The 16373-nt window shown below is 50.3% G+C and overlaps 1 protein-coding gene across 1 annotated transcript in view; it reads left to right on the top strand.

The window, feature by feature from the left end:
- NINL (ninein like) overlaps positions 1 to 16373 on the top strand; it is a 173700-nt gene that overhangs the window by 114210 nt on the left and 43117 nt on the right. The window contains exons 11-15 of the mRNA XM_073889644.1: positions 1041 to 1181; positions 6278 to 6452; positions 7528 to 7638; positions 8255 to 8335; positions 14740 to 14869. Of these exons, the coding sequence (XP_073745745.1) occupies positions 1041 to 1181; positions 6278 to 6452; positions 7528 to 7638; positions 8255 to 8335; positions 14740 to 14869 (638 nt within the window). The remainder of the gene's footprint in view (positions 1 to 1040; positions 1182 to 6277; positions 6453 to 7527; positions 7639 to 8254; positions 8336 to 14739; positions 14870 to 16373) is intronic.

The raw sequence follows: 16373 nt of genomic DNA, 5'->3' as shown, positions 1-16373 counted from the left end.
TTCACACTTGGTGAGCAGCTTAGAAACTGATGTCAAGGTCCTCCCTTAGCCCCTTTTAGGAAGGTTCCAAGGGGGCATCTGAACCTGACACTCATCCTGCTGACACTTGAGCTCTTGGGTGCAGAGGCAGAAATCCTCCAGTTGGCAGGGATGTGTTCCAAGAGCAGGCAGAGGGCTCCTGAGCTGGGGCAGCTGGCAGGAGAGAACAAAGTGTTCCTCAACATGGTCACCAAGAGCAAAGTGACGGGGGCCGAGAATGCGTTCCATTTTAGTTGGGTTCGGCTTTCGATTAGCTGAGTATTCAGGCCATCGGGACAGTAAATTGGTGTAAAGATCATTTTTGTGTTTATTGATGTTCCAAAGCTGCAGAAAAGAAATCATGATTTCTCTCCTCAAGACTTTGCATCCCATTAGGTGCTGACAGGCGAGCTTTCTGACCTTAGGCAGTTCTGCAAATAGGACCACAGAAAGACTGTGCCTTGGGAGGGTAGAGGGAGAAAAGCTCCATGCTCCTTCAGGGGAAGAAACGGTCACCAGAATGGCAGGTGCCAGGGGTGAGTGCAGAGCTGCAGGTGAAGCCTGCTCTGGGTGACTCACCTAGATGTCAGGCTGCAGGTGTCAGGGTGTGACCAAGGTAGGATGATGGGTGGCCAGCCTTCTCCCCTTCATGTGTCTAGTCCTGGATTCGGTGCTGGGGATCCCTGGGAGAGGAGACAGAAGGGGGCATGGGTAAATTCTCACCTGTTCTGGGCCATCTGGAGGTGTGGCACGCCGTAAGGCTCTAGGCTCAGAATTTCTTGGTTCAGAAACTTTCTAGAAACCTTCCTTGACAGGTCATTTAGCCTCTCTCTCAGTATGTGCATCTGTAAAAGGGGCATAGTAGTTCTGGAAACCATTTCTAGGAGATGGTTGGTGGTGGCAGTGAGGTCAGAGCACAGCACTGCCCATGCTCAGTGCCCAGTTAATCATTCATGCAGACACAGGGCTTGCTGGGCCCAGCGCAGGTGTCCCCATCTGAACCTGTCTCCTTCCTGTGGCAGGGGGCAAGTGGAGCAGATGGCAAGGGAACGAGACAAGGCGAGGCAGGACCTGGAGAAAGCCGAGAAGAGGAACTTGGAGTTTCTGCAAGAGATGGATGACTGTCACTCTGCCCTAGAGCAGCTCACGGAGAAGAAGATCCAGTAGGTCTTGTGGTCATACCCAAGTCCAAAACTGCAGCTCCTTAGCAGCTGGGTGGTGATTTCCCAACCCTGGCCACGGGTGGGTGGTGGATGTGGGGCTGCCACTAGGTAAGGCCATGGTCATGAACATGGTGGAGCTGAGGCCCTCCTGTTTCACCTGAGCTGGTAGAAATCTAGAAGGTTCACCTCTGGGGATGTCCTTTCTTGAAAGAAGAGGGGTACATTTAAAAAAGCAGCCTTGCTCTTTATGATGTGGGGACATGTGCAGGGGCATCCAGCTATGTGTGCCTGTGGGCTGCAGGGAAAATTACTATTTTCTACTTTATTTATGGGGTCTGTCACCTTAACCTGGGTCTTCTGTGTGTGCCTGTGGCTAGTGACATAGGTGAATGTTTTGAAAGAGGGCTGGTGAATGATTTTGGAGCCTGATGAAAGGAGCCTGACATGGTAGAAGGAGCCCAGAGCCCAAAACCTGACTCCAGGCATTGTGAGGTACAATGGGTTAAGCAGACCCCTGGTGAGTGGTCTGCTCCATTGGTGGGGTTGGTGGCTGGACAGACCAGAGGGAAGGATTTCTGACCTTTTATGGACACAGAACCCACCTCTCTGGTTTATTAGCCAAAATATGAAGAAATCCAGCCCCTGAGGATCTCCCAGGTTGGGGCAAGCAGGGGAGGGGCTTTTCACCCCCCTGTGGGAAACAGTCTATGCTAGGCTTCCCTAGCTGGCAGAGCTGAGCTGGTTGTTCACCTTCTGGAAGCTTTTGTCACCTGGAGGTGTCCCCTCAAGGATAGCAAAGGGTGTGCACTGTGGAAAAACCAGTGTGCTGTACTCAGCTCTCAGTAGTGGTGGTAATGGGGGCACGGGGAGGCTACCGGGGTCCCCACCTCATTCTCCCTCACCAGCCCTTGCTGTGATCGTGGGTGGACGGAGCCCCTGAGATTCCTCATCTGTGAAGTAGGAATGGTGACAGACCGTCCTCTGCATGGGAGGGTACCAGTCAGTGTGTTTGAGCCCTCAGTGGGGTTTGGTATGTCATGCCTGTGGGTTAGCTGAGCATGGGCCTCCACGAAATGTATGACAAAGTGAAGCAAGAACTCAGGTGGTATACATGGCTTCAGCGAGCACGTGTCTGAGAGCTTGTGACCAGCCATCTCATTCCTGTACCTCTGGGATGTTGCCTCTCACTGTCTTGTGTGGTTGTGGCATTTGAGGGGAACACTTCTCTCACACCAGCCCTGCCGGTAGCGTTGGCATGTATTGTGGCATGACGTACATGAAGTCCCTGCATACACGGCCCTGGGTGGGCAGTGTACGGGCCTTCACAGGACCTTTTACCTGCCCCCATCCACCTTACTGCAGGCTTCTGAGCACCATCCAAAAAAGGCCTGTTCCTGCCATGTGTGGGGACTGTCACAGTCACAGTTACAAAGCCCTCCCCCTCATGGCTCACAGCAGGAGGGATTGGGGGGTGCAGCCAGCTTTCGTGGGGCTTTGAGGTTTGCAACGTGGCCATAGCAGATGGGGGGTGGTTTCATGGTCACACAGGACCAGTTGATTGTGTCCAACTGAACAGTAGGGTTGAAGACCAAGAGCCTGTTTCATCTTCACCAGAGATGCTGGGCACCTTCACTGTGCAGCCAGAGGTCTTGGAGGTTGAGGAGCCGGTTGGTCCTCCAGGAAGGAGCCTGTTCCAGCCTGTGAAACTGTGCTGTGTTGTGCTCCTGTTGTGCACTGGGTGTCCTGACTCACCAGCCACAGTAACCCCAAATAGGCCATTTTAGCCGTATTTTTCAGCTAAAGAAACTGAGGCCTGCAGCAGTGCAGTAGCTTGCCCACAATCACAATGTGGACTAAAAGTTGAAGCCAGGTCTCCTGTCTCCTTGTCTTATGCTGTCTCTGAGATAAGAGCATGAGGCCCTGGCCTGCTGTGTATTGAGAGTGTAAGAAAACAGACCATTAGGCAGGAGGAACACTGAAGGGTAGAAAGCTTGTCACTTCCCAGGCTCGGGTCATCTGGAGTCACATACCGCCATCCTAAGTCAGCACATGAGGGTCCCACTGGCTCACCCTCCCATAGGCCCCGTGTACTAGGAGTTCGAAGGAGGGTACTGGCTGTCCCTACTGATCTGCGGGGGGAGCAGGCTCTGTGCTAAGCAGGGCCACACATCTGAGTCCACGGGCCTCTGGAATCCCAAAGGCCTGGGATGCTCTTTCCTTCCTGGGGAGGCTGGGGAAGGCCAGATGCAGGAGGTTGAGATCCTGTTCTGCTCACCAGTGGAAGTCCACACCTACCTCTGCCTGGTGTGGAGAAGAAGTATGCAAGGGATGGCGTCAAGGGCATAGTGTGGAAGAGTGCGTGTGTGTATGTGTAGTGTGGAAAAGTACATCTGTGTGTGGGCGTAGTGCGGAAGAGCACGTGTGTGTGGATGTAGTGCGGAAGAGTGTGTGGGCGTGGTGTGGAAGAGTGTGTGTGTGTGTACAAGTGTGTACACATGCATACTTATTTCCACTGTTTCTGCATGAAAGACTCTCACAGGATAATGGTGATGTTCAGGAGACCAAAACAGTAAGGATCCTTTCACCAAATTTTCAAAAATATTTCCAGTCAAACCTGAGAAAATAAATAAACATGATCTCACTGGAAGGAGGTGTTAGTAAGGCTGTGGAGCCCGGGTTGGGAGTCCGGCCATGACACCTTGACTTCTGCATGGATGCTCTGGCTGTGGCCTTGCTGAGCCCCCCTTATCTCAATGTGGAACATGGGCGGTGGTATTTATCACAAAGGAGCATTTAGTTAAGAAATAACTGCATTTTGTTTCTGCTCCTGTCAGCAATCAACAGTCTCTATTCAGCTGATTCCCTTATAGCATCCAGCCGTAAAGCCTCCCTTTTGACCGCTTCTTACTGAGCAAGTTCCTGTGGGTGGAATTAGAATGTTTAACCGGCTGGCTCTTGCAGCTGCCGTTGTATGATTTTGCTCACCTGACATAGTCTCCTTAGCTCCCTGACCTCACAAAACAGGGTGTGAGGTCAGCATGGGTTTCCACAGAGTGAGATTCTCATTAAAAATTAGGAACTGAAGGAACCTTGGAAGAAGACAACAGAGGGATTTTTCCTTTCTCGGTGCCTCCCCCACCTCCTCATGGCCCTTCTAACAGCATGGGTCTGTTGTTAGACTCCTCACTGACATCAGAGGCTTGAGATCCCCCCTGAGCAGGAGCAGGACTGATTTTGGTGCCACTGAGACCTTGGGTCGCAGCCTCATGGGGACTTTGGGGCAGGAGGGGCCCACAGGGGCCTGTCTAGACTGGAGCAGCCCGATTCCCACATGATCTTCCCATCTGCCCTGTGCTGTCACCTGTCAGCCCTTGGTTAATGTTGTTCAAGGGAGAAAACTCCTTTTTAAAGAATTATGTCCAAGAGCTAAATCTAAGTTGATTTTAGATGATCAGTTTAAGTAACTGAAAACTGATTTGCTTCGTCACAGCATGTTAGGCTTGATTCTCTCCCAAGCACATGGGAAGAATTTTATGATGTCTTTCCTGGGGTCAGAGAATCACAAACTTGAAAGCCTTATCTTGGTCTGAGGATCTGTCGAGGAATCCATGAAGGCCCTGTGAGTTAGGATTTTGCCCCATGAGTAATGGAGCATTATCAGGAGTTTCTAGAAATAGCTGTTATGGCTGCATTAGGTTTTTTTTTATTAGAAGAGTAATAAATGATACATGTTCATTGTAGAGAATACAAGTAAAAATAAAAGCAGAAATTTTACCCAGAGGTTATCACTCCTGACGTTTTTTATGTCCTTCATTTCTTTTTTCCATGCACATAATTATTTACAAAATGATATCATATCATATATGCTTTTGTGATGACCGCAGAGCATCCCATTATGTGTATCTGCCATATTTTATTTATCCATTTTTCTTTTGTTGGATATTTCTAAAGTTTTTAAAGAATGGAGTGATATGATCAAATAGGTGTTTTTAAAACTACCCCAAAGGTTTGTGGAGTGTTACATTAGCTAGATTTGTCTTATTCTTTTCCCCTAAGTAACAGCTGCCCTTTTTCCGTCTCCTTTCCTGCTGGGTGTTCTTTCCTTCAAGTTCTGAAATGAGAAAGTCTAGACTGTCTGAAGGGGGCTGGAGGACAAACCCCTGTTGTTCTCTGCTGAGTTATTAACATTACCAAGCTCTCTGCTGAATGAAGTTAAGAGTTTCATTCATCTTCAGTCTAGATAGACTTCGTTTTAGAAATCCTGCTAAACAACTGTTTCAGTGATAAAACTAAGATTTGGGGGTGCCTGCGTGGCTCAGTCGGTTGGGCATCTGCCTTTGGCTCAGGTCGTGATCCTGGGGTCCTGGGATTGAGCTCCATGTCAGGATTCCCGCTCGGCGGCAAGTCTGCTTCTCCCTCTGCCTCTGCTCCTCTCCCTGTTCTTGCATGTGCGCTACTCTCTCTCTCTCTCAAATAAATAAATAAAATCTTAAAAAAAAATAAAACTAACATTTGGCATTTTTTTCTGCTGATAGAAATGGTTCTTACAAAAGAGAAGGCAGAAACTGAGGGGGGGATAATGCCTCCTACCTTCTCCTCTGATTGCTTTGGGATTCACTGTCCAGGTTTTATGTTGCCTGGGTCCTGCATGAGAGGCTTACTTCGGTACACATTTGGTTATCCAGGCTGCCCTGGTGTGAGAGGTGGTGGAAAGGCAGAGGACATCAGAGAGGTCTGCCCACAGAGAGCATTGGCTAGCTCACTCCAGAGGCTCCAGGGACCTGCTGGCTTCCCTTGTCACCTTCCCTAGCCCTCGGGGTGGGGGGGGGCATCCACCATCAGGCCCAGGGTAGGGGGGCTTTAAAGGAGGGCCCCTGCCCTTACAGCATATGCAGTTTAGCTGTGGTTCACTGACCCCATCTGTCAAGCGGGAACAGTTGAGTCCCAGACAGTGTGTCCAAGTGCTACAGGCAGGAAGGTTCCAGGGAAGAAAGGCTATGTTGCCTGGGAGATATCCCTGGAGAGGTGGGGGTCAGTATGGGCCTGGGGGGCCCCTTGGGACCCAACATGACATATCATGTGTGTGTGCCTTGCAGACACCTGGAGCAGGGATACCAGGAAAGGCTGAGCCTCCTGCGGTCCGAGGTGGAGAGGGAGCGTGAGCTGTTGTGGGAGCAGACCTGCAAGCAGAGGGCTGTGCTGGAGAAGGACCTGGAGCACCTTCGGGCCGAGGAGGTCAGCCTCCAGGAAAAGCTGACCCTCGCCCTGAAGGTAGGTGGGGAGCAATGTCTCCCCAGGTCCTCCTGCCCTGAATGACAGAATGGAGATCGCCTGAGGGTTCATCCTCCCATACCCCACATTTTCCTAGTCAGGGACTGAATACCTCCTAGGAATCTTAAAGTTTACATTTCCATAGTAGGGAAATGCCTGGGATTTCCAGCTGAGGAACGTTGGCTGCAGCCACAGAGATAGCACATTTCTCAGCCAAAGCAGAAGGGGTCTTGGCTTTTCCACAAGAGGCATTGCCCCTGCCTTCTCTCTGGTCATGGGGCCAGCAGGATTGGTTGAGACCTGTGTGGCTCAGGGGGACAGTGGTCAGAGAGGGTCAGCAGCAGCCAGCTTTGCTGCACCGTGCCCCCCCTCCCCCCACCACCGGAGACCAGAGCATCTGTGGGGTCAGCAAAAGACCAAAACCTAAAGCCCACCCTGCTGGAGTCCTGGGTGTGTAGCCTGAAGCAAACGGGGTTTTCTGGGCTTTGGTGAATGTCCTACGACCCACAGACACCCCACATTTGGTTCTATCCAGTGAGGTGTCCCCTGGCCCCATGTCCCCTGGTCCGTCCTGTGCTCCTGCCTTCTTCCTGCTCTCCTAACGTGGAGCCTGCAGATTCTTTCCACATTTGCCTGGTCTCTGTCTCCCTGGGGGAGAAGCTGTGTCCTTGCCCGAACTGTTTCCTGTGTCAGTGGGCACTGACACCCTCCCCTGGGGGACATCTGAGCTGTGAGGGTGCCATTTCCAATACTTCATTTAGACAACGGCTCAGAAAGGATTGCCCCCAGCCTCTTCTTGTGTTACTCATGGCCTTCTTGAGCATTCAGGCCAGGAGAAGAAGGGGCAGTGGGGAGAGCAACAAGCACTGGTGAGGGGCTCTGTGGGGTTGGTCCCCAGCACAGACTCCCCTGCAGGTGCCAAGGAAGTGAGCACCAGTCACGTTGCATTTGCAGGTTTCTTCCTTGACTGTGAGTGCTGCTGGGAATAAGTCTCTGACGCAGAGGGGAGACAGGCTGCCTACAGCTCTGTTCTTCACCCCCAAAGCCTGGCAAACTGCTGGTTTGTGTCTTGTAGGAAAACAGTCGATTACAGAAGGAGATTATTGAAGTTGTGGAAAAGCTTTCGGAATCAGAGAAGCTGGTCTTGAAACTGCAGAATGACCTGGAGTTTGTGTTGAAGAATAAGGCAAGTCCTTTTGCTGATTCTGAGTCTCTGGGTCCTGGGTAAAAAGTGTCAGGGACTTGAAAAAGAATACATAGGTGAGTGAAGTCAGTTTTTTCCTACTACAATTCTAGAATGGAGAGAAAATCAGCAGGGCAACTTTCCTTGTGTTTTCTTGCTCTTTGTGCCAGTGCAGGGGTACTGGTACACCCTGGTGACACCATGCCCGTTGAACATTTAGTGACAGTGCCATCTGCACAGACCCCTGTGATGGGTTCTCAGTGGTGAGGGGCACAGAGGAGAGCTCCATGTCCATCACGAGGTGCCCCCATCTGGCCCTACCCTTCACCTAGAGTAAAGAAGGGGAGGAGAGGTGTTGCACAGAGAGGTCTAGGCAGGGGGTGTCCCAGGCAGCTGAGGTAGGAATGCACCCCAGGCTCCAGTTGGGAGTATGATCACCTTCCATAAATTCAGAGCATCCTTTTGCCTTGAGATCTTTTAAACGAGAGGAGGGGGGGGGGATGGAAGGCTATACTTGGAGATGCTGAGCCTAGTGGAAGGAGCATGAGAGGGTGATAGCACACATTCCACCTGGCCTGAGGTCCTGTCTGTCATTTTCCTGTGTGGGTCTGACTTTTAGCTGGAGCCACAGAGCACAGAGCTCCTGGCCCAGGAGGAGCGGTTCGAGGAGGTCTTAAAGGAGTATGAGCTCAAGTGCCGGGTACGTGCCCCGCCCAACCCCCTTTGCCATCCTGAGCCGTCACATTGCCTTTGTCTTGCCCTGCGACCATTGCTCTTGTCTTTGGTGCATGGAGCCCTCATGCACCCCTGCCCCACACCCCCCCAGCCCACTTTGCAGCAAGAGCAATGGTGCTGGGGAGGGTACTAAGAGCTTGGCATTCCAGAGACTGCCTGGTGCCAGAAGGCCATGTAGCTCTCTTGTAGCCATGCCTGCTAAGAACAGGGTATGGAGCCCATGACACGGTGGATGGTGCAGGTCATCAGGGCCTGACTGGTTTAGACCTGGATAGTGGTGTGCAGGCCTTGTACTTTGCCTTCCTGCCTAGAAACGGCCTGTCATTCATGGTGGGCCACATTCCTGGCCTCCACATGAATGGTAGGTCAACAGAAGCATCCTTATATGAGCAGAGCAGGTGGAGCTTCTGATCTCAGCCTGTGTTCTACTGACGGGGCCTCCAAGTCTCATGTTCCATAAGGAGAGGGGACCCAACTTGCCTACGCGGTGCCCGTGCTCAGCCCCACCAGGGCAGGCCGAGGGTGTGAGACTGGCACCAGCTCTGAAGCCCCCCTCAGTGTTTGAAGGCACCATGCAGGTAGCCACACTTACCAGGGATCATCCATTCAGTTAGAGACACCACTGAGCAAGGCCTAGGTGATGAACCACATCAGTGGTGCTGAAACATATCATGACCCTGTTACACTCTTAAAATTAATTACCCAGGATCCCAACAGCTAAAACATTATTGTGTGATATTAAGGGTCTATTACCAATTCACTTCTTAATGATTTCCCTCCAAATTAAAGTCAGAATTGACTTTGTTCCTGTTGCATGTTGCTTTGGCAACACCAGAGGATAAAGGTGAGTGCATGCTGTTCTGGAGTGTGATGTGACCTACTGCTTCCTGCCCCCTGCTCTTTCCTCCACTCCAAACCCTGAATACCAGGGTACCCTTCTGAAAGTCCTGTGTGTGGTCAGCTGTGGCACCCTCCTCCTGAACCTCCTCGTGGGCGTATGCTAGGTTTGGGGTTGGGGGTCTGTCATGATGGTTGGATTGCAGTGACATGTCATGTTTCCTCCCTCGCTTTAAGCTTGTTGCCTTGATTTAGAGCCTGTAACTAACCATCGACTAATACATTACTTTAATGCACTGGATCTTTCAAACACGCATAAACCCCATCTTTCTCTCACAGGACTCTGTTACTTAAAGAACTGTTATCATTTCACTTCTTCAAATTTGATTTTTTGAAACATCAGAAATATTGTACATATTAGTGTTAGTTAATCTATTTATTTAGAAATTGGTCTTCTCATTTTTTAACTATTTTTGGTTGTTTCAAACTTACATTTAGAGCATAAAAAAAACCTTTTTATTGGAAAATAATTTCTAATACATGAAGTTACAAAAGTAAAAACAGTGGCAGGCACACCTGGATACCCTTTGCCCATATTCACCTGTTGTTTACATCTTGCTCTGTGTGCTCATTGCATACTTGCTCACTTGTGTGCTGTGTGTGGAAAATCACAGTGATTTTCTGAACATCTGAGAGGTATTGACATGCATCATGGGGCCACTCCACCCCTCAGCAGGTCAGTGCGCATTTCCGAAGAACAGGCTTAGTCCTCCTACCTTGCAGAGGTGTGCAGGTGCGCTAGAGTTGATTGTTTAGTGCTAAGGAGTTTTGCCAGCTTCTTGTTAAATCTTTGATAGCTTGAAATCAGCTATGGTGGGAGTTACTTAGACTACAGAAATGTGCAGAAGCCAGAAGTCTGGGCTTTTCTTCCTGAAGACCCCGCTTCCCATTCTGCCTAACTGTGGCACACTTAGTAACTTCATGATTCCCGCTGATACAATACTTTAACCTACTGGTCGTATTTCAGTTTTGTTAGTTAACCTAACAGTGTTCTTTAGAGCCTTTTCCCCTGAAGTATAGGATCCAGCGTAGGGTCAGATGCTGCCTTTAGTTGTCATGAAACATTGTTTTAGACCATTCAGGCTGCTGTAATAGAAACGACATAGACTGGGGGGGCGTATAAACAAGAGATTTCGTTCCCACAGTTCTTGAAACCCAAGTAGTGAATTACAGATACTACCTCAGTGGAGCTGCCTCACAAGATCACTTTATTTGTAGTAACAGGGAGACGGTTGGGAGTAATTAAAATACAGCCAAACAAGGGAAAGCAGGCTCCTTTTACTAGGGCTTGGGATGAATATTCAGAGGGGGATTTTCACATTATAATGAGGCTGAGGTAACTGTGGGTCACTTCTGGCACTTTCTGATTCATCTGTAGTCGGGCCTCCTCAGATGCTGTTTTTACCTTTCCAGCAGTTTATTAGTTTGTTTCTAAAAGGTAAGATTGACAGCTAGGCAGAAGGCTGTAGGAGTTTAGTTCCTAAAAGGTAAGATGGACAGTTAGGCAGAAGCTTCTACTAGAAATTTCCTGAGCCCTGGGGGTCAGGCGTGGCCCAGTGTCTAGTGACAGCTCTTTTCCTGCGACAGACTGAAAGCTGCCTTCAAGGGAGCTCTCTGGGGTCTCTAACACAAGGGCACTGATCCCATTCATGAGGCTCCGCCCTCATGACCTGATTACCTCCCAAAGCCCCCCTCCCCCCAACGCCTTCAAAATCTTCACTTTGGGTGTGAGGATTTAACCTGCCAATTGGGGGTGGAGGGAAGGAACATCCAGTCTACAGCACTTTCCTACAGCTTTTGTCTCTGATGTGGGTATTTTTATTTTATTTTTTTAAATTTTTATTTATTTATTTATTTTTAAGATTTTATTTATTTATTTGACAGAAAGAAATAGCGAGAGCAGGAGCTCAAGCTGGGGGAGTGGGAGAAGGAGAAGCAGGCTTCCCGCCGAGCAGGGAGCCCGATGCGGGGCTTGATCCCAGGACCCTGGGATCATGACCTGAGCCAAAGGCAGAGGCTTAATGACTGAGCCACCCAGGCCCCCCTGACATGGGTATTTTTAAAAAAAGTGATATTTTTAAACATTCTTATTTTGTCTTTTTCTGATATTTCCTTTGGATTAAATTGAGATTATGTGTTCTCAGTGGGACAGCATAGGTGATGTTAATTTTTGATCACCTGGTCAAGGTGTTACCTAATTTCCCCACTGTATAATTACTGTTTTTTTTTTTTCCCCCTCCAGTGCAACTAATGATCAGTCAGTGGGGAGACACATAAAGACCACATAAACATCCTGCTCTTCATTAGAATTTTCCCCGGATTTAGTGTCCACTTCAGTCTTTACCACAGTGATTGCCAAATGATGATTTCCCAAGCCCATTACCCACTCCACACCTATCAGCTGACCCTTGGAATTCTCCCGTGAGCCAGAGGAGTCCTGCTTCTCTGCTGTTTGCTACTGGAGCATCAATGCTTCTGGGCTAACGGTGTTTTTACAGTTAGTCTCCAGAGGTAGAGACAACCTTCAGCCTTCCGCACAGGGCATCATCCAGCCTTTCCAAAGTCACTGCTCAGCATTTCCCTGTACTTTGTGACCAGGATATTTGTTAGCAAGGAAACCATGCTTTCTTTCCCTTGTTGCCAAATCCTCTTTCTACTTAACTGTCATTTTAGCTTTTTGTCATTTCCTTCAGCTCTCTCCCATTTCCTCGGTGAGGCTGCCTTTGGTTAAAAGGGAGTGTAAAATGTTAATCAGAGTTCTCTGTGGTTTCATGTTTCTGCGGTTGCCTTGGGTGGACATTGTAATGGAGGAGCGTGTCCTTGGTCAGAAACCCCAAATGCAGATTTTCCCTTTCTGCATTTCCAGTTACTGATGTGATGCTTGTGTGTCCCCAAATTCATATGTTGAAGCCTAGTCCTGCAATGTGACTGTGTTAGGAGGTGGTGGGCCTTTGGGAGGTCATTAGGTCATGAGGGTGGAGCCCAGTGAAAGGTATTCGTGCTCTACGTAAGGGGTCCCAGAGAGCTCCCCCATCTGTCCCACCATGTAAGGACGCAAGAAAAGACGTCTCCGACCCAGGAAGCCCTCACCAGACACTAAATCTGCACCTCGGTCATGGACTCTAACCTCCAGAACTACGAGAACTAAATTTCTGTTCTTGATAAGCCCTGTCTGTGGTATTTTGTGATAGCAGCCCAAATGGACTGACACACACACCAACCTCTGACTGACGTCCCCACCATTATCCATCCCTGGGTGGTTCTTCATCTCCCCTTTATGTGTGTGCTTACTTAGGCCTAGCTTGTAGCCCCAGTCAGCCTGCTGGCACCCCCTTCCTCTCTGATGCTTCCCAGTGCTGCTGTTGAAGTCCCACCCTCCCCTCAGACCGTTAGTACTGCAGGATCACGGCAATGGACTTGTTGCCTTTCCTGGCTGATACAGTAGTACCTTTGGCACCCATAGGCACCCCAAGTAAATGTGAGTCCCTGTGGAAATAGGTGCCTGGCTCCCCAGCCCCACCAGACAACCCCTGTGTAGAGCTGGGGTCCACGGCTCGTGCCCAGGATTGCGCATGTCACCCTCATCAGTTAGAACTGGTGATGCTCCCTGCTGTGTCCTCCGAGCAGGGACGTCTATGCCCTGCATAGCACCTAAGAAAACCTGCTTTTTGGCACTGCTGAATTTGTGGGATGTGTGTATGTTTTCAAAATACCCCATACAAGGTACACAGGTAATTTTAAGCTTTTCCATAGGCACATTAAAGAATGTTAAAACAGGGGCGCCTGGGTGGCTCAGTTGTTAAGCGTCTGCCTTCGGCTCAGGTCATGATCCCGGGGTCCTGGGATTGAGCCCTGCATCGGGCTCCCTGCTCAGCGGGAAGCCTGCTTCTCCCTCTCTCATCCCCTCTGCTTATGTTCCCTCTCTGTGTCTCTCTGTGTCAAATAAATAAATAAAATCTTTAAAAAAAAAAGTAAAAAGAAATAGGTGACATCAATTTTAATAACATTTTATTTAATTCAATATTTCTACAGTGTTACCATTATATCCGTTTTTTTGGAATCCAGTCTTTGAAATTCAGTGAAGATTTTAGGCTACAGCACACCTCATTCAGACTCACTGCACCTGAGATGCTCGGTGGCCTATGCAGTGAGTGCTGCCTTCTTAGACATCCCAGGGCTAGAGCAGCAGCAACCACAGGCTGTGTCAGGAACCAGGGGGTCCACGCTCTGCTCTGCATACTTGTCCCAAAGCTCTTACTTTCTGCCCTGCCCTTACCCCCCAGACAGAACTGCTTCCTCCATGGGGAAAATTGTTTGTTTGTCTAGGAGATTCTGAACAAGGTACAATGACCCTGTGTGAATCTGTGCTTCTTGTGAGATCTGTGCAGAACCCATCCCTTCTCCCACTGCGTAGAACTGTCAGTGAGAGGCTCCTTCTCCGGGGGGAATGTAGCCACAGGCCAGGCGCTGGCCTTCAGGAACAGTTTTGGGAAGCTGAGGTTTATTCAATGAGAGCCGTCTGGAAAGGAAACTCAAATAGGATTAAAAAACTAGCGAGGGATGTGGAGGCTTGTGGATGTGCCGGGGGCTGGGCCCCCAGCCCTGTCTATGTGGTCTTGGCTAGATGGGCTATCCCAAAAGGAGAAGCTGGCTAAAAGCTGCACCCTTGGAAGACGGAGCATCACTTCTGCCATCCTGTAGGCTGGGGCAGTCAGAGGCCTGCTGGGCTTCCAGGGCAGGGGGACATAGACCCAGAGTCAGGAGTGGACACGGCAACACACACGGCTATGGTGTGCTAGCTGTGGGACCGTCTGAGAAAGTGGCTATAAACTCTACCCTTTTTCGCCATTTAAACATCAGGTGACAGGTGTGCTTGTTGAGATGTGTTTCTTTCACGTGTGGACAGAATTACACTGGTTGCAAATGAGGCCCTTCCTCTGAAGTTTTCATGACCCCATCCCAAGTCCCCCCACTTCCCCCAGGGTGCGTGCTCACTCAGATACCATCCTGTTTGGTAAGATCATCTTTGTTCTGTAGCCCTTGGTCTGAAGTACCTGGTATCCTCTTGGCTCAGTAGCTGTAGAAAGAACCCTTTGCAGATTCAACAGCAGCAGAGGAAAGAATCCCAGGACATATCCTGGGACATTGCTGCCTCACACCCACGTCACATCACTGGAGTTTCAGCTGTTAATGGTTCTCTGTATTTTCTACATTTCTCTTCAGTTTCCACTCCGCTATTTTTTTCTGAGCCCCTTCTGTATATCGAGTGCTTGAAAGTGGTGCAGGGTACTAGAAGGTCAAGAAGTGACCCCTGCTTTCGTTTGGCTCACCTGTCCTTAGGAAACAGGAATGCAGTTTTAAGTGTTGTGTGCTGGACTGCTCCCTCGGCAGGCTGGCTCTACACTGCCCCGCTCCTCACTGCCCCTCAGGCGGCCACACTGGCTGCAGGGGGTGTCTGGCTCTACCCCACAGGACCTGCAGGACCACAACGACGAGCTGCAGGCTGCACTGGAAGGCCTGCGAGCACAGCTGCCCCCGAGTTGGCATGGTCAGCCCCACGCACAGCCAGAGGAACGGCTGCCCCCTGAACATGGGCCAGCAGGTAGGAGCCCAGTCCTGGGACGTGAGAGCTCGTGCGCTCCTTCTGTGGGAAAGCAGAGGCTGGTGGCAGTGGGTATCTATCTTCCCCCGCTGCACGGGCTTCCCTCTGGTCCTGGGGGACTCTGCAGGAGGGGGGACCAGCTGCCCGGCATGTCAGGCCTCCAAGGGATCACATGCCCTTCAGACTGCCACATGTGGGAGAAGGGCCTGTAACCCAAGGCCAGGGACAATACCCAAAGCCCCAAGGGAGGTAGAGGATAGTAAGGGTTTTACCATTTGGGTAGAGTGGTGAAGGTTATGATGACCTGGTAGTGACCTCCGGACAGGCATGTCCTAGTGGGCCTCTTGGGTCATGGGGTGGATCCAGAGAGATGCCCTAGGATGAGCGTTCAGCATGGGTCGGACATAGTCATCGAGGGAAGGGAGGAGAGGGGAGGCTGGAAGTGAGCAGGGTGGTGGTCTCCCAGCCCTGCCCAGAGCACGACGTCTGGTCTTGGGTCTGTGACAGCTCTCAGAGAGGGAAGGTAAATGTGTAAAATGTGTCAGGGACTCCTGGTATTCACAGAGGCCTCATGTGGACTACAGCAGACAGGGATGATGTTTACTCCCTGGATGGTGTGGAAAGGGTCGAGGTGGGGTGCGGCTCTGGCACCCTGGAAGGGCCGGCTGCACCTGCCTGTGCACAGCACTGATGATGAAGGAGTTACTTGACAATAAAGACCAGGGCTTCATGCTTCTTAACTCTTTAGCCTATGAGGTTTGGGACAAGCTCCAGGCACCAAGAGGCGCAGTGCCCTCTGTTTAAGTGTTATTGGCTCCTTCTAGAGACTAGAATTGGAGGTAGAGTTCAGATGCCATAGCTATCCTTCAGGTTTCCATGGTCCTTCTGGAGGACAGGGTGGGTTTGGCTGATTGCCACCTTTCCTGGAAGTTGCATGGGGTGGGCACTATGCAAATTCACATGCTGCATGTGGTTCCATGCGCACCGCTGCTCGTGGCGGGCCTCTGGGGACCACCGGGACTGCCCCACCCCCAGCCACATGGCTACCTCCACTGACCATGTACCACAGCAGAGTCAGCCCGTTCTGCCATCTGTTCTCATCTGCAACCCTGAGAGCAGTCAGAGTTCCTATATTGTCCTAAAGCTGTTTACTTAATGAAACAGGAAAAAGGGGGGCACCTGGGTGGCTCAGTCAGTTAAAACTTGATTTTGGGTCAGGTCATGATCTCAGGGTCATGAGATTGAGCCCAGCCTTGGGCTCTGCACTCAGCACGGAGTCTGCTTGAGATTCTTTCCGTCTTCCTCCACCCCTCCCCCTGCACATGGTCTCTCTACCTCTCTGTCTTTCTCTTTCCCTCTTTCTTAAATAAAATATATAAGATCTTGAAAAAAAGAATAAAGTTTGTACCTAAGAGAGCCGACATGGGAACCAAGTGGGGCTTTCTGTCCACTGGGTCTAGCTTCCTCAGTCCCTTAAGGGGATACCGTCACAGCATCTTCTTTA

This window comes from Callorhinus ursinus, unplaced genomic scaffold (assembly GCF_003265705.2).
Source record: "Callorhinus ursinus isolate GAN/ISIS: 27379988/994484 unplaced genomic scaffold, GSC_fseal_2.0 scaffold111, whole genome shotgun sequence".
Classification (NCBI taxonomy): Eukaryota; Metazoa; Chordata; class Mammalia; order Carnivora; family Otariidae; genus Callorhinus; species Callorhinus ursinus.
Note: the sequence above shows the minus strand (reverse complement) of the source record. Positions and strands in the feature narration are given on the sequence as shown.